Raw genomic sequence first — 26,264 nt, 5'->3', positions numbered from 1 at the left:
AGAAAGGCCCATCTGGGAAAAAATGGATAGAAGCAGTTTATAAGTCATAAAGCCACTTAGCAAAGGGGCAGAGGAATGGAAAATAACAGCCAGACAGGCATGGGATGAGCAGGGAGCAGAAATTGGAATAAGAAACTGAAGTTCACAACTTCCATTGACCCAAACAAGTCCACAAACAGCAGCTGTAGCTCTAGATCCCCCACAAATGGTTCTGACTCCTCCTCTAACCACCAACTAATGGCTGCCCATGTGCCTCCTTATATAAGAAGTCTGAAGGCTCAAATCCCATTGGTTGATGTGGAAGGAAAGGTGAGGATAATATGACTTACGCATTTTTCATGCATTTTTCTTCCCACAGTCAGGTAATGGCACTAGGTAGGACTCTGGGCGATTGTCTGCCAATTAGGGACAAAAGCTTTCAGGTGTAGGTTAGTGGGAATTTATGGGAACTGCAGTGAGACAGTGGGGCAAATTCACTAAGCGCCGAAGCGCCTAACGCTAGCGTCAATTCGCTAGCGTTGGGCATTTTCGTTATTTCGCAAATTCACTAACGAACGCTGGCGTAAATTCGCTAGTGTTACTTTGCACCCTTACGCCTGGCGAATTTTCGCTACGGACGTAACTACGCAAATTCACTAAGGCGCGCATTGTGCTGAACGCTACCTTTTACGCCAGACTTCCTTCGCCACCTCAGACCAGGCGAAGCGCAATAGAGTAGATAGGGATTGCTTCAAAAAAAGTTCAAACGCTGGCGTTTTTTCTATATAATGGGTGATTGGCTGAAAAAGATCGAAACATTTTTTGGGGCTCCCCTCCTTCCCCCCTACATTTCCTGACTCATGGCAACTTAACTATACAGTGGGCACATGTGTAGGGCAAAAAAAAAAATTTATTTGATGTTTTGAAAGTTTCCCAGGCTTGTGTAATGATTCTACGTATTCCTCCATTGAAATTTGAATTTGGCGCCGTATGCAAATTAACCATCGCTAGCGTAACTTTGCTTCGCTTAGCGAATCAACACTAGCGCAACTTCACAACCTTACGCTACCCCTGTGTGCAACTTCGGATTTTAGTGAATTTGCGGAGCGCTGGCGAAACTACGAATCTTAGTGAATTTGCCCCAGTGTAAGAAGTTTGTACGTTGTGTGATGAACATGACAGAGGGGTAGGGGCAACTTTTAGTGGCCGTGGTGCCTCCCTCAATGGCCTCTGCTTGTGCTCTACAGACAACACTTTATCATTGGGAGTGAACATGAGATGTGGGAGAATGATAAGTATTTATTTTTCCTTTCTCAATTCTGTCCCATTTCCAGTCCTGTGAGAGCCGGTTTGGTTCATCACACGCATGTGTGTCACGTCTGATTCTCACAGTAAAGGTTCCGCAGACATGGGGGGCACCGGTACAAACCACCAACCGGTCAGAATGTGTTGAAGTGTTTGAGCAGTAGAGCATCAGTCTGGTTGGTGGGGTAGTGAATAAATCCATAAGAACTGTATAAGGGGAGAAAGAAATTAGAATATTTTTCCCTCATCCACATGATTCAGATAGGAATATTTTACAATCAATTTCCCAATATTGGAGAATGATAATACATTTTTACTGATTGTATTGCTAATTCGGCCCAGAAAGAACCAATTCCTCACTTATGTAGATTAATATTCTCTCTCTATATGAGTCAGCTTCTGGGTAAGAGTGGAAACAAAACTCATATATGCGAGGAGCTTTCTTTAAAATTTAAATTACCCATATGTGCTGTCTGCTTTCTGATGCAGCATCAGTGCGAGAGGCAAGACCCCCGGCCTGTTCTCATACAGACTCTTCACCAGGCTAGAAGTCTATGTGCTGCTTGAGTCATTGGCCAAAACTCTAAATTCCATGCAGAATGCTGCCACTTTGCACAGTGATTTGTCTAAGTTGGGAAACTGGGCAGCAAACTGGAAAATGAGGTTCAATGTTGATAAATGCAGGTTATGCACTTTGACAAAAATAATATAAATACAAGTTATACACTAAATGGCAGTGTGTTGGGAGTTTCCTTTAGCTGAGAAGAATTTGGGGAATTTGTGGATAACAGACTGTGCAACTCTAGGCAGTTTTCATTCTGTGGCCACTACAGCAAATAATATTCTGTTTGGTATAAAAAAAGGGCATTAACTCAAGGCATGAAACATAATTATGTCTCTTTATAGGTCCCTGGTGAGGCCTCATCTGGAGTATGGGGGCAGTTTTGGACTCCTTACGATGGGTAGGAATGAGCTACAGTTAGTATAGCCATGTGTGTATCCTCTATATGCATTGAAGACAGTTAGAAGGGTTGAACTTGAAGAACTTTTGTATTTTTTAAGTATGTAACTAGTGACCAGTGTGTATTCTCTGCGTTCTCATTTTATCAACCTAAACCTAAAAGTTACCCTCTTATTGAAGCACCAGGACACTTAATCATAGGCTTGAAAGTTACCCTCTTGCCATCGTGACCCTCATTTTAAAAACAAGGTACAAATAATAGCTCCATCCACAGAACTCCACTCTTCAGTAGACACAGGATCCATGTACCACGTGTATAGAAACCATTAGTAGTGGAGCCCCTACATCATCCATGCCAGGGTGGAGCTGGTTCCATCTGCAGAAATGTCAGAAATACCTACAATGACCATCATTCATTTGCTTTGACAACTCCAGGAACCACAGACCACCCCATATCCGCCCAGTCCTCACAACCAAACTCATGGCCTGTCCTGTCCAAACCACTTGGGTTGAGAATGGGGTCAGTGAGTTGTGTCTCAGCCTTTCATCCACTCTTCTCATATTGTGACCAATGTGCCGTGACGTACTGTGTGGTTTCATGGGAGGTGGAGTTCAGCCCTTCACTCAACAGGACACGGGGGGAGAGAGGCACATTCGTCTCTGAGCATCTTGTGCATCATGGTCCCAGCTCTCCTGCTCTTCAGCCTCCTCTCAGGTATGTTGGACCTCCTGGTGCCCCCAAAATACTACTATCCCAGGTGCTAGAGGAATAAATATGCTATTGGCTTGTGCCTCCTCCAATATACTAGTCCAGATGGCTAGGTGATTCATTATACTATATATATATGTGTGTGTGTGTCCAATATACTAGTCCAGGTGCTGGGGTGATTTCATAAACTGTGTCCCTCAAAACACTACTTTAAAAACTATTAATATCTTTATTTAATAGGCCTGGTTGTGGGGTCCTCTGGGTGATGGCCTATTATTTTACTCTTAGTGCCCCCAATATACTAGATTAGGGGTTCAGAAGATTTTACTTACTATGTATTAGTGGCTCTTTCATTCACTGGCCCAGGGGGTTGTTGCTTTAGCAAGTGGGGAGATTTGCATTGGGGAGGGGTGGGTTTGACTTCATGGAAATCAGAGAAAGGACATTGGATACTTGACCAAGATTTGCACATATGGGAGATATAGGCAGGTTGGGCACAATGGAGGGAGTTTCTTTTTCCTATTCCTCTGCAGAAAACTGGGGCTCTGTGGGGTGAAACAGTGCATTTAAAGCAAATTCCGAATTGTCTTTTTTTTAAAAAAAATTTAGTGTAAAAATTCTCTGTTTTTCATGTTTATACTTAGATATGAGTGGGAGAGAGAGTCAGATGTGTATTTGTAACCAAGTCTAAATCTTTATTATAGCGAGTGCTTTTGTACCCCTAGAGATACACCTGTTGAGGGGGGATATTTATCAAAGAGTAAAAAGGAAATGATCTTAAAAAAAAACAATTCTCTAGAAGAAAAACACTGCAGCACCTCTTTGTTGCAAAAGTGAAAAGTTGTGTTTATTCGGTCAGATTAATTCGGGCTAAATCTTGCCCTTCCTCAAGCCCTATAGCACAATTCTCTAGCATTTCTAGCAGAGGTTTTTGGAAAAAAAAATTTACTCATTGATAGATTGTCATATTTATTCGCCCCAGTGTTGCCTTAATAATATAAAATAATAAATAATAATAATAATCAGTGAGAAAGGAATGGGTTAATACAGCAGTGTGTATGGGACTGGCGGCTCATATAACAGAATGAGGTGGGTGTTTCCTGGGGGTAAGTGGCGCCACTTTAAGTGCAAGGTTTATTATTATAACTTTCTGCTTTATATGGATTTATATTTCTTCTGTGTGAATTCACACCAACATCCCTCACTTCCTGTTTGTTCTGATACATTTCTAATTTATTTATTCTCTGCTGTGACACTGAACTTGTTTCCTATATGTCTATATATATATATAATCAGTTGTGTATTATATATATATATATATATATATATATATAAATAATCAGTTGTGTATTTTATATATACATATATATATACTGTATATACAATCAGAGAATGGAAATGCTAACTATAAATAACTCAATGTATTGAGATTACAAATTTTAAAAATTCTATCAGATTCCTATTATAGTTTAAGATTCTCAACCAATTAACTGTATGACTTGGGTGTACCCCAGGTCCCACGCTCAAGGGTTCGCATACAAAACATGCATCTTGAATAGAATAACGCAATCGCCAAATTGCATCGCCCGGAACCTGCAGCTGAAGGTGAAATGCAACTGAAGAAAATTTGGCAATCATGGAATAAAACAATCAATTTCTTTCATCATTTTAAAAACATCCATGTCCTGACGCGTTTCGTATTCATTCGTACGTAGTCATAGGCACAACTTTACCAATGGCTTTTTAGAACACAATCCAATGATGTCATTAATTAACATCAATCAGATTGTTAACCCTTCAACATATCCAAAATTGCTTTCCCTTAACCAGATCTGAAATAAAGCTTAAATATGTTACAATATGCCTAAATAAGTTTCAAATCTACTAACAAAATCATGTGTCTAGTATCTGTATTTCTCAACATTGTATCATAGACCTTCAATGTTTCTTTGTATATTAAGCTATTCTATATAGGAAACAGAATAGCTTAAATTGTAATATTTTATCTAATAAAATGCAACATAGCTTCAGAGTTTCAAACTAAATTAAATCTCATTGCCGCATTCTTTGATATTTAAATTAATTCAGAACATTAATATAAATTTGATCTTCAAATCCTGATTGATTAAAACTTCATATTAATATATATATATAAAATATACAAAAACTTCAAAAAAGGTAAGTCCATCATAAATATATGTATATATATATATATATCCTTCCAAGTGAGTATCCGCACTCCACGGCAAATTGTTTCAGCAAAGGGAGGGGTGCACGGTAATTATGTATACGCCAATTATTCAGAGACCAGCACTCCCTGTTGTAAAAGTCAATTTCTTTATTGTATCTGTGCCCGACGTTTCAGTCCCGATTGGGACCTTTTTCAAGGATAATACAAATACCAAAAACCTCACAATAAATATTGTATAAAAATTGCATCTGTGCCCGACTGAAACGTCGGGCACAGATACAATAAAGAAATTAACTTTTACAACAGGGAGTGCTGGTCTCAGAATAATTGGTATATATATATATATTATAATTTGATATTACAGGAGACTTTTATCAGTAATAATGTCCAATCAGAGAAAGTATCATATCTGTAAGGAATTATCTGATCCCCTATTGGCCAGTTTCAGTGCCTTCAGTCATATTGTAGCACAGATAAGGAATTTGTGTCACAATAGATTGATTTGAGGGATTGTTTTTAGGCCTATGGATGCCCTTTACATTTATTAAAGGTAACATTTGTCAGAGCTTTTAAGAAAGACAGACCTCACCTACTTAAGGAACCTAATGATGCCAAAAAAGCCCTGCACAGTGAAAGACCCATGTCTATTACTTCATATACTTCTATTACTGCATATACTTCTATTACTTCGTATACTTCTATTACTTCATATACTTCTATTACTTCATATACTTCTATTACTTCATATACTTCTATTACTGCATATACTTCTATTACTTCATATACTTCTATTACTTCATATACTTCTATTACTTCATATACTTCTATTACTTCATATACTTCTATTACTTCATATACTTCTATTACTTCATATACTTCTATTACTTCGTATACTTCTATTACTTCATATACTTCTATTACTGCATATACTTCTATTACTTCATATACTTCTATTACTTCATATACTTCTATTACTTCATATACTTCTATTACTTCATATACTTCTATTACTTCATATACTTCTATTACTTCATATACTTCTATTACTGCATATACTTCTATTACTTCGTATACTTCTATTACTTCATATACTTCTATTACTGCATATACTTCTATTACTTCATATACTTCTATTACTTCATATACTTCTATTACTGCATATACTTCTATTACTTCATATACTTCTATTACTTCATATACTTCTATTACTTCATATAGCAAGCAATATTATGAAGTTAAGAGGATAATTAAAAAGGATCTCCCCATTTTAAACTGAGATGATGAGTTGCGGAAAGTCTTAAAGCAGTTTGTGTAAGTTTGAATATGGAATTGTTTTTGAAAGAGGCCATTGACGTAGTTATTTGATAAAACGTATAACTGTATGGATCCAATAACTGCACATTAACTAGATGTTGCATCTTTATAAGGCTCGTAGGGTTTGTCCCTTATTTTCAATGTATTTAATTACTTGCATGAAATAAGATTATACACTATGGGGAAGATTTACTAAAGTGCGAAGTGACTAACACTGGCGATGATTCAGCAGCGTTACCGTCTGCAGGGACTGCAATCTATTGCCAGGCGACTTTTCGCTCTGGCGAATGGACGTTACTCCCCAAATTCACTAAAATGCGGATTTTACTGAACGTTACCTCTTTCGCCAGACTTGCCTTCGCCAGCTCAGACCAGGAGAAGTGTATTGGAGTGAATAGATCTTCCTCATTCTTCTGTCACTTACTTCATATTTTGTGAGTGGTACAAGTTTCTAAGTCCCAAAAACACTGGCGTCTTTCATTTTTCAGTGAGATAGGCTGCAAAACTCCTTAAAGGGATACTGTCATGGGAAAAAAAATTTTTTCAAAATGAATCAGTTAATAGTGCTGCTCCAGCAGAATTCTGCACTGAAATCCATTTCTCAAAAGAGCAAACAGATTTTTTTATATTCAATTTTGAAATCTGACATGGGGTTAGACATATTGTCAATTTCCCAGCTGCCCCAAGTCATGTGACTTGTGCTCTGATAAACTTCAATCATTCTTTACTGCTGTACTGCAAGTTGGAGTGATATCACCCCCTCCCTTTCCCCCCAGCAGCTAAACAAAAGAACAATGGGAAGGTAACCAGATAGCAGCTCCCTAACACAAGATAACAGCTGCCTGGTAGATCTAAGAACAACACTCAATAGTAAAATCCAGGTCTCACTGAGACACATTCAGTTACATTGAGAAGGAAAAACAGCAGCCTGCCAGAAAGCATTTCTCTCCTAAAGTGCAGGCACAAGTCACATGACCAGGGGCAGCTGGGAAACTGACAATATGTCTAGCCCCATGTCAGATTTCAAAATTAAATATAAAAAAATCTGTTTGCTCTTTTGAGAAATGTATTTCAGTGCAGAATTCTGCTGGAGCAGCACTATTAACTGTTTTTTTTTGAAAAAAACATGTTTTTCGATGACAGGATCCCTTTAAAATCTTTTTTGGATAACCGGGTTCCCCCCTACATTTTCTAACATATGGAACATAAACTATACAGTGGGCTCATGTGTAGGGCAATATAACAATTCTATTGTCTTTATTAAGGTTCCCTGGACTTGTGTAATGTAATGTATTTGCTGGATTTGGTCCATCCCTAACCCCAAGCACAGTCAGTCCATGTAACCCAACAATTTTGCCTCCGCGTTATTCTGTATATCACATTTATTTGATGTAGAATTAATTGACAAGAAATATCTGCTGCAAGTGATATATTAGAGATTAGAGTTATACTATAATTAGCAGCAGGGAGTCTATAGAGGTCCCTTATAACAATATGTGCAGTGAGTAATGTACAATAATGAGAGAAAACTCTGTGTTATAAACCACAATTCAGCTTTTTTATCCATGAGGTTTGTTGGTGTGAATTCACACAGAAGAAATATAAATCCATATACAGCCGAAAGTTATAATAAATCTTGCACCTAAAGTGGCGCCACTTACCCCCAGGAAACACCCACCTCTTGTCGCCATCTAGAAGCTTCTAACAATTCATTCGCTATTGGTTGTGTCTGGTGAATTACGGGGATAATGTGAGGCATTAATTAGTGGAGAAGTGTCTATAACCAGTAAAATACTGAGACTTTATTTGTACAAAACGGTGACGTATGAAGTATAAGTGACATTGTGTCATATTGATTGATTCATTATAAAATAATAATTATGAGACACCTGGGAAATCTGATTGGATGAGCAGTGACTGGCCCATGTTATTAAATACACAAGATCTTCATTTAGCCAAAGTAGCCCACTGGCTCCGGGCTTTATTGGATAAAGTGTAGAATTTGTGTTTGGTTCAGACTAATGATCATTCAGCCTCACTAATGACTTCATATGGATTTACTGGGTCAACTGCAACTGTTTTTTTAATTCAATTAAAACGGTTTTGACCATAAAACTCAGCAAAATGTGTCTCCTGTAACATGAGCACCTCCTCCCGGAGTTATTTTTATTGTATAAAAGCTCCTCTCCTTCTGACCCCACCGTTCAACAATGAAACATTAAATTGCCAGTGAATTTGTAAATCCAGCTCCGGCCTTGTCTGCTGTTTTAATGGTGGGTTGGTAAGAGCCCAAGCTGGTGGCAGACCCAGTAGAGAAGAAGGTTGGAACCACTAAAAAAGAAACAGTAAATCATTTTGTGTTATGGACTGAAAGTTTTCCCTTCAATGGGCCGGATCCTGATCTGTGTGGATTGAGATACATTGAAAACACATTGGTGCAAATTCACTAAAATGCGAAGTTGCGCCAGGCGCAACTTCGCCGCACTTCGCCAGGCGTAGTTTCGCCAGCGCTCCGCAAATTCACTAAAATCCGAAGTTGCGCTCAGGGGTAGCGTAAGGTTGCAAAGTTGCGCTAGTGTTGATTCGCTAAGCGAAGCGAAGTTACTCTAGCGATGGTTAATTTGCATACGGCGCCAAATTCAAATTTCAATGGAGGAACACGTATCAGCACTACAAATGCCAAGAAAACCTTCAAATCAGCAAATAAAAATTTTATTTTGCCCTACACATGTGCCCACTGTCTAGGTAAGTTGCCATGAGTCAGGAAATGTAGGGGGGAGGAAGGAGAACCCCAAAAAATTTTTCAATCTTTTTCAGCCTATCACCCATCATGTAGAAAACACGCCAGCGTTTTTTGGGACTTACAAAAAATTTTGACTTTTTTTGAAACAATCCCTATCTACTCTATTGCGCTTCGCCTGGTCTGAGGTGGCGAAGGAAGTCTAGCGTAAAAGGTAGCGTTTAGTACACTGCGCAAGTTAGTGAATTTGCGTAGTTACGTCGCTAGCGAAAATTCGACTGGCGTAAGGGTGCGAAGAAACACTAGCGAAACTACGCCAGCGTTCGTTAGTGAATTTGCGCAGTAACGAAAATGCCAAACTTTAGCGAATTAACGCTAGCGAATTAACGCTAGCGAATTAACGCTAGCGAATTAACGCTAGCGTTCGGAGCTTCGGCGCTTAGTGAATTTGCCCCATTATGTGATGATCAAAGAATATCAGTCACCGTGTCCGATACATTTAGGCCTCATGAGAAGTGGTCCTTATCTGGAGACCTTTAGAAAGTCTTTATAGGCCTGAGGGAGATTGAGATGAAAGTCACTTTGGTTTATATCAATTTATTCTTTAATGAAAGGAAAGCAGTGGAAATTCCAGAGAAAGGATCGTTATATTATTATTTAGTTCACTGATAAAGGGAGAGTAGTTTTACAGCCGCTGGTTATGACCCTGCTGTTCTATTGGAAGGACTGGACTTCTGTGATTTAGTCAGTGGAGGATTTTGGGTGAGATTTAGGACTTCTATTGGTTTCACTAGATCTTCAGTCTCTATATATAAAGGTTGTAACCAGTTAAGTTTTTTCTAAAAGTGGTTTCATTTTGCAGGGAATTGATTTATATTTTTCTGCAATTATTTTCTTGTGAAACTTAAGTTTTTAATCAGGAAACAGGGACTGCTATGGATAGTCCTTTTGCACCAAATGTATACGGGTTACTGGGAACATTTCCATCCATGGTCAGTAATCTAATGTCATTTTGGGCCTAGATATATAGATGACACTTTATTAATCTGGGAGGGGAGTTCTCAGAAGTTCAGAGGTTGAATCATAATGAGAATAAAGTGCAACTCTGGGACTTATTTGACTGCACTGACATTTCTTGATTTGGAGATGTTTGTGAAAAGGTTAATGAGGGTAACCCCACAAAGCCTCTGTTGTAACCCTACAAGTACTGGCAGCTGGAAGGTGGACAAGTAGTGGCGGCAATTTGTGCAATGACTGAGTCAATTTTGTTTTTGTGGTCTGAGCCCTTATGACTTTCATTAGTCGGTGCTGCTGTGGGTCCTGCGCTTCTCTATGTCTTCTCCATCTAGTCTCCATCTATTTTCCATCTATTCTCCATCTATTCTCCATCTATTCACCATCTATTCTCCATCTATTCTCCATCTATTCACCATCTAGTCTCCATCTATTCTCCATCTATTCACCATCTAGTCTCCATCTATTCTCCATCTATTCTCCATCTATTCTCCATCTATTCTCCATCTATTCACCATCTAGTCTCCATCTATTCTCCATCTCTTCTCCATCTAGTCTCCATCTATTCTCCATCTATTCTTCATCTCTTCTCCAACTCTTCTCCAACTCTTCTCCAACTCTTCTCCATCTATTCTCCATCTATTCTACAAACTGTGTATTCATGTAATATATTTTCTGGTTGGGAGAGGGTAAAGGAAAAGGAATAAGAGCCGGCACATGTAATAGGTCTCACATTATTTGCATTGTCAGAGGGGTAACTATGTATTTTGGGTAATATGGAAACATATTTTTATTCCACAGGGGCAGTTGCAGTTGGAGTCATTCAGGAGCCCCCAAGTCTTTCCCTATTGTTGGGTGAGAAATCGCTCATGTCCTGTACTGTACAAGGTGCCCCGAGTGACTGGACCCTATTTAATATTTACTGGAAACTGAAGGGAACAAACCCAAATGGCTCAGCACTGAATAATACAGATGTCACATTGCAGAATAATTCCAGGATCTTCATTTCTGGTCTAAAGGGCCACTCCAGCTCCCTCATCATCTCCTCAGTGAGGCCCAAGGACAGTGGGACGTATGTGTGTGAGGCTCTGATATTGAACAAATCCAAACAGATGAATTACACAGGGACTGGGACCCTCCTCATTATTAACAATGGTGAGAGATCTGTTACATTTAGGTTATTTTTGTTGAATTCCTGCAGTCAAAGCACAAAAATAACATGATGTGATAAATGTTAATGATTCTGCTCCCACACTGTGGAGAAAGAAGGGAGAAGGCAGTGTGGGGACAAAGACTCCAGGACTAACGTACAGTAGTAACAAAGTAAGTGAGGTTGAAAAAAGACACACGTTCAACCGTTTAACTTTTTTTTAACCTGCCTAACTGCCAGTTGATCCAGAGGAAGGTAAAAAACTGAACCCTCTCCAATTTGTCTCAGAGGGGGAAAAATTATTTTCTGTCTCCAAAATGGCAATGGGACCAGTCCCTGGATCAACTTGTACTATGAGCTATCTCCCATATCCCTGTATTCCCTCACTTGCTAAACACCATCCAACCCCTTCTTATACCTATCTAATGTATCAGCCTGTACCCCTGATTCACTTCCCAGCTCTCCCTGTAACACCCCTTTCCCTCCTCTAATCTCATTGGCTCCCTCCTGTCTGCTGGGAGGAGCTACTGGTGAATAAAGCATCCGACCCTTCCTTGTACCTATCTAATGTATCAGCCTGTACCCCTGATTCACTTCCCAGCTCTCCCTGTAACACCCCTTTCCCTCCTCTAATCTCATTGGCTCCCTCCTGTCTGCTGGGAGGAGCTACTGGTGAATAAAGCATCCGACCCTTCCTTGTACCTATCTAATGTATCAGCCTGTACCACTGATTCACTTCCCAGCTCTCCCTGTAACACCCCTTTCCCTCCTCTAATCTCATTGGCTCCCTCCTGTCTGCTGGGAGGAGCTACTGGTGAATAAAGCATCCGACCCTTCCTTGTACCTATCTAATGTATCAGCCTGTACCCCTGATTCACTTCCCAGCTCTCCCTGTAACACCCCTTTCCCTCCTCTAATCTCATTGGCTCTCTCCTGTCTGCTGGGAGGAGCTACTGGTGAATAAAGCATCCGACCCTTCCTTGTACCTATCTAATGTATCAGCCTGTACCACTGATTCACTTCCCAGCTCTCCCTGTAACACCCCTTTCCCTCCTCTAATCTCATTGGCTCCCTCCTGTCTGCTGGGAGGAGCTACTGGTGAATAAAGCATCCGACCCTTCCTTATACCTATCTAATGTATCAGCCTGTACCATTGATTCACTTCCCAGCTCTCCCTGTAACACCCCTTTCCCTCCTCTAATCTCATTGGCTCCCTCATGTCTGCTGGGAGGAGCTACTGGTGAATAAAGCATCCGACCCTTCCTTGTACCTATCTAATGTATCAGCCTGTACCCCTGATTCACTTCCCAGCTCTCCCTGTAACACCCCTTTCCCTCCTCTAATCTCATTGGCTCCCTCCTGTCTGCTGGGAGGAGCTACTGGTGAATAAAGCATCCGACCCTTCCTTGTACCTATCTAATGTATCAGCCTGTACCCCTGATTCACTTCCCAGCTCTCCCTGTAACACCCCTTTCCCTCCTCTAATCTCATTGGCTCCCTCCTGTCTGCTGGGAGGAGCTACTGGTGAATAAAGCATCCGACCCTTCCTTGTACCTATCTAATGTATCAGCCTGTACCCCTGATTCACTTCCCAGCTCTCCCTGTAACACCCCTTTCCCTCCTCTAATCTCATTGGCTCTCTCCTGTCTGCTGGGAGGAGCTACTGGTGAATAAAGCATCCGACCCTTCCTTGTACCTATCTAATGTATCAGCCTGTACCACTGATTCACTTCCCAGCTCTCCCTGTAACACCCCTTTCCCTCCTCTAATCTCATTGGCTCCCTCCTGTCTGCTGGGAGGAGCTACTGGTGAATAAAGCATCCGACCCTTCCTTGTACCTATCTAATGTATCAGCCTGTACCCCTGATTCACTTCCCAGCTCTCCCTGTAACACCCCTTTCCCTCCTCTAATCTCATTGGCTCTCTCCTGTCTGCTGGGAGGAGCTACTGGTGAATAAAGCATCCGACCCTTCCTTGTACCTATCTAATGTATCAGCCTGTACCACTGATTCACTTCCCAGCTCTCCCTGTAACACCCCTTTCCCTCCTCTAATCTCATTGGCTCCCTCCTGTCTGCTGGGAGGAGCTACTGGTGAATAAAGCATCCGACCCTTCCTTATACCTATCTAATGTATCAGCCTGTACCATTGATTCACTTCCCAGCTCTCCCTGTAACACCCCTTTCCCTCCTCTAATCTCATTGGCTCCCTCATGTCTGCTGGGAGGAGCTACTGGTGAATAAAGCATCCGACCCTTCCTTGTACCTATCTAATGTATCAGCCTGTACCCCTGATTCACTTCCCAGCTCTCCCTGTAACACCCCTTTCCCTCCTCTAATCTCATTGGCTCCCTCCTGTCTGCTGGGAGGAGCTACTGGTGAATAAAGCATCCGACCCTTCCTTGTACCTATCTAATGTATCAGCCTGTACCCCTGATTCACTTCCCAGCTCTCCCTGTAACACCCCTTTCCCTCCTCTAATCTCATTGGCTCCCTCCTGTCTGCTGGGAGGAGCTACTGGTGAATAAAGCATCCGACCCTTCCTTATACCTATCTAATGTATCAGCCTGTACCACTGATTCACTTCCCAGCTCTCCCTGTAACACCCCTTTCTCTCCTCTAATCTCATTGGCTCCCTCCTGTCTGCTGGGAGGAGCTACTGGTGAATAAAGCATCCGACCCTTCCTTGTACCTATCTAATGTATCAGTCTGTACCCCTGATTCACTTCCCAGCTCTCCCTGTAACACCCCTTTCCCTCCTCTAATCTCATTGGCTCCCTCCTGTCTGCTGGGAGGAGCTACTGGTGAATAAAGCATCGGACCCTTCCTTATACCTATCTAATGTATCAGCCTGTACCACTGATTCACTTCCCAGCTCTCCCTGTAACACCCCTTTCCCTCCTCTAATCTCATTGGCTCCCTCCTCTCTGCTGGGAGGAGTTACTGGTGAATAAAGCATCCGACCCTTCCTTGTACCTATCTAATGTATCAGCCTGTACCCCTGATTCACTTCCCAGCTCTCCCTGTAATACCCTTTGTCTCCTCTAATATCATTGGCTCCCTCCTGTCTGCTGGTGTTACAGGGAGAGCAGGGAAGTGAATCAGGGGTACAGGCTGATACATTAGATAGGTACAAGGAAGGGTCAGATGCTTTATTCACCAGTAGCTCCTCCCAGCAGACAGGAGGGAGCCAATGAGATTAGAGGAGAGAAAGGGGTGTTACAGGGAGAGCTGGGAAGTGAATCAGTGGTACAGGCTGATACATTAGATAGGTACAAGGAAGGGTCGGATGCTTTATTCACCAGTAGCTCCTCCCAGCAGACAGGAGGGAGCCAATGAGATTAGAGGAGGGAAAGGGGTGTTACAGGGAGAGCTGGGAAGTGAATCAGGGGTACAGGCTGATACATTAGATAGGTACAAGGAAGGGTCGGATGCTTTATTCACCAGTAGCTCCTCCCAGCAGACAGGAGGGAGCCAATGAGATTAGAGGAGGGAAAGGGGTGTTACAGGGAGAGCTGGGAAGTGAATCAGGGGTACAGGCTGATACATTAGATAGGTACAAGGAAGGGTCGGATGCTTTATTCACCAGTAGCTCCTCCCAGCAGACAGGAGGGGGCCAATGAGATTAGAGGAGGGAAAGGGGTGTTACAGGGAGAGCTGGGAAGTGAATCAGGGGTACAGGCTGATACATTAGATAGGTATAAGAAGGGGTTGGATGGTGTTTAGCAAGTGAGGGAATACAGGGATATGGGAGAGAGCTCATAGTACAAGTTGATCCAGGGACTGGTCCCATTGCCATTTTGGAGTCAGGAAGGAATTTTTCCCCCTCTGAGGCAAATTGGAGAGACTTCAGATGGGTTTTCACCTTCCTCTGGATCAACTGGCAGTTAGGCAGGTTATATATAGACTTAAGGTTGAATTTTGTCTTTTTCCAACCTCTGTTACTATGTTACAGTTAAACAGATAAAAGTTGACGTTTGATAGTCCACTGCAACGCACAATATTACACCCGTCATTCTCCTACTTTATAGAAAGTCTCACTTGAAGACCTCCCTTGAAATTCTGCTGAGCCCTTAGTTGACCCCTTACCCCCCACATATAACTTTTGAGCTCAGGCAGGTGAGTCCAACTGATTGTCCCTTTCATGTTCAGGATAAAACAGTGTATAATACATTGTTACCCAATTGTTCTATTGGAAGAGAACGTGAGGCCTGATTGTTGTCCTTGACAGTTGAGTGAGCCCTTGGTGAAAGAGAGTCTAGTCAAGTAAATTCTTCTACATTGAAATTCATGTATTGAGGCTTCTCCAGTAGAAGTATCACAAGGAGTTGCCCCATAGCTTCCAGGTTTGGGTCATGGAATGACCTTCAGAAAACCACATTAGATCTGCAGTGTTGAAGGAAGACAACAGGTCTATCTTAGAACAATTCCATGGGGTAGTTATGGAATTCAGAAGTTACGCAGCAGTGTGTCTCCACCTAATAGACATTCTCTGTTGTTTTGGTTTTATTTGTATTGCAATCGGCACAAAGAGACACAACTCTGTTCACTCTGCTTTATTCTGTCTGACTTCTTTGTGACGGAACTACATTCAACTTTACATATCCATGTGCTGAGTGGAGGGATATCATGACACATCCCTACAGACCAAAGGAGACATTTAGGTACAAACATAGGAACGGGCTTTGTACTAAACGTTCATGTCTTTATTCCCAGTGACCCCAGTATTGCACCTGAGAGCAGAGACTGAGGGGCAGTTACTGGTGTGTGAGGCCCAGAGATTTTACCCCCCGGAGCTGAACATTTCCTGGAGCTTCTCAGCAGAGGAAAATCCAGCTCAGGAGACCCTGAATGAGAACCCGGATGGGACCTACAACAAGACTTCCACCATCAATGTTACTGAGGAATTGTGGGACACCCATGTGATCTGCCAAGTGCAACATGTGACACTCCCCATGCCCCTCCCACTGCGCCTGTATCTCACCTGTAAGTAAAGGAGGTTCCTCCAAGTGCAACATGTGACACTCCCCAGGCCCCTCCCACTGCACCTGTATCTCACCAGTAAGTAAGGGAGGTTCCTCCAAGTGCAACATGTGACACTTCCCAGGCCCCTCCCACTGCACCTGTATCTCGCCAGTAAGTAAGGGATGTTTCTCCAACATTTGACACTCTACAGGCCCCTCCCACTGCACCTGTATATCACCTGTAACTAAGGGAGGTTTCTCCAACATGTGACACTCCTCAGGCCCCTCCCACTGCACCTGTATCTCACCTGTAAGTAAGGGAGGTTTCTCCAACATGTGACACTCCTCAGGCCCCTCCCACTGCACCTGTATCTCACCTGTAAGTAAGGGAGGTTTCTCCAACATGTGACACTCCTCAGACCCCTCCCACTGCACCTGTATCTCACCTGTAACTAAGGGAGGTTTCTCCAACATGTGACACTCCTCAGGCTCCTCTCACTGCACCTGTATCTCGCCAGTAAGTAAGGGATGTTTCTCCAACATTTGACACTCTACAGGCCCCTCCCACTGCACCTGTATATCACCTGTAACTAAGGGAGGTTTCTCCAACATGTGACACTCCTCAGGCCCCTCCCACTGCACCTGTATCTCACCTGTAAGTAAGGGAGGTTTCTCCAACATGTGACACTCCTCAGGCCCCTCCCACTGCACCTGTATCTCACCTGTAAGTAAGGGAGGTTTCTCCAACATGTGACACTCCTCAGACCCCTCCCACTGCACCTGTATCTCACCTGTAAGTAAGGGAGGTTTCTCCAACATGTGACACTCCTCAGGCTCCTCTCACTGCACCTGTATCTCACCTGTAAGTAAGGGAGGTTTCTCCAACATGTGACACTCCTCAGGCTCCTCCCACTGCACCTGTATCTCACCTGTAAGTAAGGGGGGTGAGCACAGGTGAGGGCTACATGAGTTGGAATTCCATGTCCCAAAGACAATCTCAGTGGGTGAGTTTTGTGTATTTAGATGCCAGAGAGTTGGGGTACAGTGAGTGAGTGATTGAGTATGAGATGAATCAGTGAGAGGAAAATAACTGGGATTCTTGTGTCTCTTCTCTGCGCAGGGACAAAGTGGTACCAGAACCTTTATGTTCTACTCTCCCTCCTCCTTCTGCCCCTGGTGTTTCTCTTGTGCTGGAAGGGCCCCTGTAGAAAGTGCTGGAAAGGTAAGTGACTGGGTCCTGCAGCGACAGATTTCGAGTGTCACAAAAACTTCACAAACAGTTTTTTTTTGAGTTTAATGAAAATGTCCATCAGAAATGGCCAATCTGTCCCTGCAGGTCACAGTGTCTGTTGCCCCTAATTCTATGCCCCCGAGTGTACCTGCTTAATGCAACACCATATAGTACATCCTACAGTATTTAGATACGAGTGTATAACCCCCGGGGTGTCTCCCCACATTCCCATAGGCCAGTCCTGCTATTGGCTAATCCCCCCAGTTCTGATGTGTCTATAGAGCCTCACACTCATGTACAGGACACACGGACATTACACCTTTACCTGAATATTCTCATCTCTCTGCAGCTGCTCCTCAGTCAATCACACCCGGTCCTGGCACAGCGAGGGGGCCAAACACTCAGGTGGGTATCAGAGCCCAGAACTGGGTGGGCACAGGCTGAAGCACTGGGTGTGGGAGATAAGGTGCCAACCAAACATCACCCAGTGCCCAGGATCAGCCCTTACCCTGTAGTCTTGTTCTTTCTGCAGAAACAACTGAATAAGTTACTTGATCTCTTCTGTGTTTTGTGTTTCTCAGCAGGATGGAGCAGAGAGGAGCAGCCTTCATTATGCCAGTGTTGTGCCATCCCCTAAAGGTACCAACACACGTCTGCCACCAAGGAGCACTGAAGAAATTCTGTATGCACCACTGAAGGGGACACGGAACCCAATGCCCAAAACTGCCCCTTACAGCCCTGACCTTCCTGAAGAGCCAGACTTGTTCTATGCCAGTCTCAGAATGTCTCCCCCTCAATCCAACTAATCGTACCCTAACTGGATCTGCCACAGGTTCTCACTTTCTGGCCTAAAGGGACAGAATGTAGCTAGAATCTCAGCTGCCATAAAGCAGGACAGGACTGCTGCTTACAATGGGGATCAGATAGGATCTGTGCAGCCACTGGGACAGAATGTTCTGTTATACAGATAGCTAGAATCTCAGCTGCCATAAAGCAGGACAGGACTGCTGCTTACAATGGGGGTCAGATAGGATCTGTGCAGCCACTGGGACAGAATGTTCTGTTATACAGATAGAATCTCAGCTGCCATAAAGCAGGACAGGACTGCTGCTTACAATGGGGATCAGATAGGATAGGATCAGCCTTAATATTAAAGAAATGGGCAAAGACATAGACAGGGGTAGAAAAGAAAGACTTGAGGAGATAAAACAAAATGTTGCATGATCTTACTGACATGTCTGATATTAACAGGCACATTATCCATTCTTAAGTGAGTATACTGAGATGTCTAGTGTTAATGTGCTCATATTCCATGTCTGCAGTGCTCTTACTGCCATGTCTGAGGTTAATGTTCTCTTCTATTTTTTTCTTTCATCTTACTGACATGCCTGGGGTTAATATGGTCATTATGCATTGCTGCAGTGATTTTACTGGCTTGGCGGGGTTAATATGTTCATTATCTATTTCTGTAGTAATCTTTATAATTCTAATATTGTATAAAATACATGTAATATTGTATTGTAATATTGGTGTAGGAGGCTTCTCAATTCATTGTGCCTGATCCTGTGGGTTCAGAAACCAGTACAACAGTAGCACTGCACAATGGAACTGCTTTCAGATAAGCTATTGTTTTTCCTACTCAATGTTATCTGTAAGAGTTGTCCTATTTCTCCTGCTTGGGGCTATTCTCATTTCTACCACTAGGAGGGGTATGAGAGTATTTTTAGCAAAGCAAGCATTTGGTGGTCTATCCTGGCACACTGTTGTACAAAAAAAAATCTGCTCTAACTGTGAGCGACAAATCTCCAAAAAAATACTGTTTCTTTGGCGTCCATGTGAATTGCAGGTGATAAAGTATATTAATTGCAGAACTGCCAAAAAATACAGCAGAAGGCAATTGACGTAAATAATATGATTTATATATATTTATCAATTCTTATTTTAGTGGTTTTAGAGTTTTTTTAAAAAAAAACTACCATTAAACTCTGTTTCTCTAAAACCATGAATGTCTTGTCATTTATTAAAAAATCCAAATATAAAACGCACAAAAGAATAAAAGTCATAAACGTTCTGAAAAAAATTGCAAAATACCTCAAAAACCTCTAAAAGTCGAATGGCTAAAAATGGACCCAAAGGATCAGCGCAGCCCCCATTGACTCCCTGTAGGACTTCAACTGCTTTTCCTTGCTGGACTTTTGTAGTAGGGTTTTTTGTGTATTTTACACTTTATAAATCTCTAATTTTTTCAGTTTTAAGGAATTTTTTTAGAAACACAAATTTTTGGAGAAAAAAAATTCAATTGTGAAATTTTTTTTAATTCAAGTGTTAGGGATTCCAATTATATCAAAGGCATTGTTGGGAGATTATTCAACTGTCAGTTGCACAAATTTCCCGTGGGTAACATATGTCCCCATGTGTCATCACCCTAAAGTAATGGGGGGAGTATGAGCAGTGCTTTCAGTTCAGCAGAGGTGTCAGGGAGTTGTTACCTTCCTATTGTTATGATGGGGGGGGGGGGGATATCACTACAACTTGCAGCACAACTGTAAAGAGAGACTGAAGTTAATCAGAGCAGAACACACTGACAGTCTTGTTTCCACATGACAGTTTTCCTTTAATCATCATATTCCATTTCTACAGGGATCTTACTGGCATGTCTGGGGTTAATGTGTTTATTGTCCATATTTGCAGGGATCTTACTGGCATGTCTGGGGTTAATGTGTTTATTGTCAATATTTGCAGAGATCTTACTGGCATGTCTGGGGTTAATGTGTTTATTGTCCATATTTGCAGGTATCTTACTGGCATGTCTGGGGTTAATATGTTTATTGTCCATATTTACAGGGATCTTACTGGCATGTCTGGGGTTAATGTGTTTATTGTCCATATTTGCAGGGATCTCACTGGCATGTCTGGGGGTTAATGTGTTTATTGTCCATATTTGCAGGGATCTTACTGGCATGTCTGGGGTTAATGTGTTTATTGTCCATATTTGCAGAGATCTTACTGGCATGTCTGGGGTTAATGTGTTTATTGTCCATATTTGCAGGGATCTTACTGGCATGTCTGGGGTTAATGTGGTTATTGTCCATATTTACAGGGATCTTACTGGCATGTCTGGGGTTAATGTGGTTATTGTCCATATTTGCAGGGATCTTACTGGCATGTCTGGGGTTAATGTGTTTATTGTCCATATTTGCAGGGATCTTAATGGCATGTCTGGGGTTAATGTGTTTATTGTCCATATTTGCAGGGATCTTACTGGCATGTCTGGGGTTAATGTGTTTATTGTCCATATTTGCAGAGATCTTACTGGCATGTCTTGGGTTAATGTGTTTATTGTCCATATTTGCAGGGATCTTACTGGCATGTCTGAAGTTAATGTGGTTATTGTCCATATTTACAGGGATCTTACTGGCATGTCTGGGGTTAATGTGTTTATTGTCCATATTTGCAGGGAACTTACTGGCATGTCTGAAGTTAATGTGGTTATTGTCCATATTTACAGGGATCTTACTGGCATGTCTGGGGTTAATGTGTTTATTGTCCATATTTGCATGGATATTAAAAAGAGGAGAGCAGGCAGATGGGAAGTTGAGTCAACAGGAGAGACAAGGACATAGTAAAAGTGGTGAGTGATGGAAGAGCTCAAAATAATGAATTTCAATTAAGCAGCAAAGGATAAATATATTGTTTTATAATCCCACCCACTGCTTGAGTCACAGACTCTCTGATCCTCCTCCAGTAAACTTCCATCAGTGTTTTAGTCCCACCCACTGCTTGAGTCACAGACTCTCTGCAGAGCAGAGAGCGGAACAAAGTCACCCATTCCTTGCCAATGTGCTGTTGAATACAGTATTGTAACAAATGACCTGTTTCCTTCTGGGTAGCCTGGCAAGGTGTGGGTTAACAGCCGGGTACAAAGTAAACACGACACACTTGTGTATTTATAAAGAGAGTGAATATGGAAGTCTCTGTTTTACTAGAACATGTAAATCAGAACCAAGAACAAACAAATACAAAGAATATCAGTAAAGAACAAAGTAATACAGTTATTAACCATTTATTAACCCCTGTGGTGCAGAACATATAAGTGACAGTTCAGGCTGCTGGTGACACTTTACATTGATGTCACTTATCTGTAACCCTGGTGTTGTCTCTATGAATCCCAGGACATGTGGAATCCGTTCATGTTTATCCGTACGGTATTCCCATAGAGTTCAGTGTCCAGTAGTCAGTCCTGGCTCTACTTTGGGTAGAACTGGGCCAGTAACTAAACCGGGGTGACTGATCCTAACGGGCTCTGGAACCTGGGGTGTAACCTACTCTGATCAGAGAAGAGACCTGATTAATGAACCTTCTGCTTCTTATGGAACAATTCCCTGAGTCCATTACTGGCCCCAGATCTACAACAGCGACAGTGAGGCCTATTGGAACAGGAACCTGAGGGGCCTAAATGAAGAGTAAAGTCCTTCCCTGACTGACACTCACTGAGACACTAAGTGGAACTGGCAGTTGCTGCAGCTTCTCCTGCACTTTACCAACTTTACCTCCCAGGGGATCTCTGTCTCCTGCTGATGTCAGATCTGTGTCTGCTCTCTCCTTGCTTTCCTCTCTTGTCTTCTCTTTCCCAGCATTCCTCACACAGTCACATGGCATCAGCCTTGCTGTTTCCCGATTGCCCAAAACAGCCATCAGACCTTTGTATCATCCCCATTTGTCTGCTTATGTAACAGTTGGCACCCTGAATCTAGAACCAATACCAAGCACCCTGGTCTTGGCTTGTGCTTCTGCCTGTAGCAGCCTCCTTTGGCTTCGGGGGGAGCCCTCAGCTACTCAGATGCCGCCAGGTCTTATAACGAGAGGTGCAAGGCGAGGGGTTCTAAACAAGTGAAGGGGCACAACTGTAAAGCAAAGTCTTTGGGCAGAAGGTTGTGGTACAAGGTGTAAGACAGAATCATAGTCAGGACAGGCCGGGTCGGGGCAGGCAGAGAATAAGCAAAGTCAGGCAGGTAACGGTCAAAACCGGGTGATCAATCAGAAGGGATTTAGCAGAAGAGGTAGTCGGTAATCAGGCAAAGGTCAGGATCCAGAGGTCAGAATAGTCAAAAGCCAGGCAGGGGTCACAACAGGAATCAACAGGCTCAAAACAGAATAGCGCAAAGCTCAAATAGCACCAGGAACAAACTCCTATAACGGGCAGTGTGTAAAAAGAAATTATCTCTTTAAGTACCTTTTAAATTACGCCAGCGTGCCTGCGCCTTTAAGTCACAAGGAGGCACGAGCGCGCGCCCTAGGGTAATGGAGCCTGCGGCGCAGAAGATAGGTGCCCCTGCTGTCCAACCACTAGACTACCAGGGTGAGTTGTAACAGAATATTACACTGCCCTCTCCTTTAAGAAGATGTGTCCTGGATAACTGAACACAATGGTCACACGGGGGCCTTTCTTTGTCTCTGGGGCCTGGGTAGTAAGGCAGGAGGATCTGTGAAGTTCTGAGGCCCAGGATATAAAGTGACATCAGGCATTGAGGTGACAATGGTTCCTCATCAGTTTCACAATTGGACCCTTCAGACCCTTCAACATCAGTCAAGTGTAGGTCATCTAAGTTGGAAGGGTTGGAATCTTCATCAGACAATGGGATTTGAGATGTGACCACTGGTGGTTCGTCAGGTTTTGAGTGGGAGGCTGTTCAGCCAACTGAGTCCAAAGACCGAGAAACGGTTTCAAGCTGCAAAATGCTGAAGAGAACTGTGTTTTCCCTCTGTATCACATTCTCTGTACAATACATCAGAGAGTTTCTGGACAATTTCATATGGACCTTTATACTTTGGTCAAAGTTTAGGAGAAACACCGGTTGGCCTGGTTCAATCTCTTGCCCATTCTTTTTCTTCTGGTTCATATACCTGGGAAGTTATTTTTAAGTTAAAGTACTTGTTCTGTTTCCCAATGGCCTGGTGATATTTAACCATATTTCTGATACCTGCCAACTTGTCTGCGACTCCACTTACATAGTTGTTTTATTTAAAAATCTTTTATCTCCATCCCACCATTAAACAAGGTCTCCAAGCAACACACCTCCCTCCCAAACATCACCATGAATGTGGAATATCCTATGGAGGACTGTACACTGCTATGGCTTCCCATCATAACACATGGGGTCACCCCAATCCCTCCGATGGTCTTGCACCAATGAGAACAACATAGTGAGGAGTGTGAGCTTGAACCGCTCCACAAATCCATCCAAAAGTCCTACCCTGGTCTGTATGGAGGGTCCTTGATTCCTTGACTTGTTTTTGTGACAGTTTTAGCTTCCTGGTCAGGGAGAGGTTAACTTTCTGCCCATTTTGAGAATTAATTACCAATCACTAATATGTACTTGTTACCATTGTGGTTTCTGGTAGGGGGTCCCAATATATCAAGGGTAACCCTTTGCATGGGGCGATCTGTTTTCTTTTAACTCTTCCACGCCCCGCATACAGGCTTTACCATTCCTTTACATCGTTACTCCAAGATGGTCAGAAATATTGGTATTGCCAGTGACCTTATCCACAGATCCCACATATATAAATCAAAGTCACCCTACACATACTCACTGCACTTCTGTTTCTTGTATTCTGTTGTTGTAACAGTTACAATTAAAAAAGGGTTAAAACTTTTATAAGTTTATAAGTTGTGTTTTGTGTCTCCAGAGTATTTTTCTTTAGTGGAAGACGCGGGCAAAATGGCTGTTTTGATAGTAAAGGTCGCTGACCCCTGTCTTAAATGGACTCACACCTCCCTCCCAAACATCACCATGAATGTGGAATATCCTATGGAGGACTGTACACTGCTATGGCTTCCCATCATAACACATGGGAGAAGGTCACCCCAATCCCTCCGATGGTCTTGCACCAATGAGAACAACATAGTGAGGAGTGTGAGCCGCTCCACAAATCCATCCAAAAGTCCTACCCTGGTCTGTATGGAGGGTCCTTGATACTCCATAATGACAAATAAAATCCTCCACTAATATTTTTGTGACAGTTTTAGCTTCCTGGTCAGGGAGAGGTTAACCTTCTGCCCATTTTGAGAATTAATTACCAATCACTAATATGTAGTTGTTACCATTGTGGTTTCTGGTAGGGGGTCCCAATATATCAAGGGTAACCCTTTGCATGGGGCGATCTGTTTGGGAAGATACCATTGGGGCCCTAACAGATTTCTTTTAACTCTTACACGCCCCACATACATTACAGGCTTTACCATTCCTTTACATCGTTACTCCAAGATGGTCAGAAATATTGGTATTGCCAGTGACCTTATCCACAGATCCCACATATATAAGTCAAAGTAACCCTACACATACTCACTGCACTTCTGTTTCTTGTATTCTGTTGTTGTAACAGTTACAATTAAAAAAGGGTTAAAACTTTTATAAGTTTAAAAGTTGTGTTTTGTGTCTCCAGAGTATTTTTCTTTAGTGGAAGACGGGGCAAAATGGCTGTTTTGATAATAAAGGTCGCTGACCCCTGTCTTAAATGGACTCACACCTCGAATGGTTTCTTTTCTTTTCAAATTCTTTTTATTGAATCTTAAGATAATCCAGCAATAAACAATTCATATGATACAAATGACGAGACATTTCAGAGTAAATAAAATTTATTAAAATACATCAACCAACTCTAGTAAAAACCAGAAATAACTAGCAATAAGCAATAGATAATGACTACCAAAATGTTTGACTGTAACTCTATGGGGCACATTTACTAAGCTCAAGTGAAGGATTCGAATATAAATTACTTAGAATGTCAACGTTTTTTTTGGGTATTTCGACCATTGAATAGGCTACTTCGACCTTTGACTACAACTTCGAATGGAATGATTCGAACTAAAAAACATTTGACTATTCGACCATTCGATAACTGAAGTACTGTCTCTTTAAAAAAAACTTTGACTACCTACTTCGCCACTTTAAACCTAACGAGCACCAATGTTACTCTATGGGGACCTTCCCCATAAGCTTTCTAAGCTTTTTTTGATCAAAGGAAAATCCTTTTGATCGATGGATTAAAATCCTTCGAATCGTTCCCTTCGAACGATTTAATCGTTCGATCGAAGTAAATGTGGTAAATCCTTCAACTTCGATATTCTAAGTCGAAGGATTTTACTTCGATGGTCGAATATCGAGGGTTAATTAACCCTCGATATTCGACCCTTAGTAAATGTGCCCCTATGTCTGATAAACACCTGAAACAGAAAATATTATATTTATAATGATGTGAATGTGAATGGAACAAATTCAAATTTCATCTAGAAAGGTAACGTAACCTTTTGGGAACTCCAATTTTTACCCAAAAATTTGTAAACAAATTGTTTTTTGTTCCCTATAATGTTTCTAAATAAAAAGACCATTTTGTTGTAAAATGTTGCCTTGTCATATGATCTACTGGTTTATATCTAATTGCATCTTATAAATATATTGAAAAACGATTTCCAAAACTGGAACAGCATCTGTAATCCAGTTTAAAAAGATTGACTTCCGTGTTGCTACAACTAAGAAACAAAAGTTTCAATGGAAAAATCAGAAATTGAATCCGACTCTTGAAGATAACCTATAAGGTCAAGCAGTGCAAATTGTGGGACAAATTTAATTTTGGAATTAGTTACCTTTCTTATAAATTCTTGAATCTCTTCCCAAAATGTCTTAATACAAGGACATGACCACATA

At 42.0% G+C, this 26,264-nt stretch overlaps 1 protein-coding gene and 1 long non-coding RNA gene across 3 annotated transcripts; both read left to right on the top strand.

Moving 5' to 3' along the window:
* Positions 1-1,387: 1,387 nt before the first annotated feature.
* LOC121399615 (NADH-ubiquinone oxidoreductase chain 5-like) lies at positions 1,388-6,363 on the top strand. Its single transcript, XM_041581154.1, has 2 exons — positions 1,388-1,417; positions 5,782-6,363. Exons 1-2 carry the CDS (start codon positions 1,388-1,390, stop codon positions 6,361-6,363), a joined length of 612 nt encoding a protein of 203 aa, XP_041437088.1.
* A 4,549-nt stretch (positions 6,364-10,912) lies between these two features.
* On the top strand, positions 10,913-18,491 carry LOC121399623. 2 transcript variants are annotated; one of them, XR_005965221.1, is made up of 4 exons: positions 10,913-11,368; positions 16,078-17,547; positions 17,906-17,961; positions 18,141-18,491. It is a non-coding gene; the product is annotated as an uncharacterized LOC121399623 (long non-coding RNA). The 2 variants fall into 2 exon arrangements; XR_005965220.1 differs by having other exon boundaries at positions 18,138-18,491.
* The last annotated feature ends 7,773 nt before the right edge of the window (positions 18,492-26,264 follow it).

Source organism: Xenopus laevis, chromosome 2L, assembly GCF_017654675.1.
Source record: "Xenopus laevis strain J_2021 chromosome 2L, Xenopus_laevis_v10.1, whole genome shotgun sequence".
Taxonomy (NCBI): domain Eukaryota; kingdom Metazoa; phylum Chordata; class Amphibia; order Anura; family Pipidae; genus Xenopus; species Xenopus laevis.
The sequence above is the reverse complement of the archived record's forward strand: the minus strand, read 5'-3'. Positions and strand labels throughout refer to the sequence as shown.

Excerpts from the sequence above, each read along its gene's own strand:
- LOC121399615 (XM_041581154.1), top strand. The coding sequence starts at position 1,388 with ATGGGGGGCACCGGTACAAACCACCAACCG. Across the intron at positions 1,418-5,781 it reads CCGGTACAAACCACCAACCG|ACCCATGTCTATTACTTCAT; the intron begins GTCAGAATGTGT and ends GCACAGTGAAAG.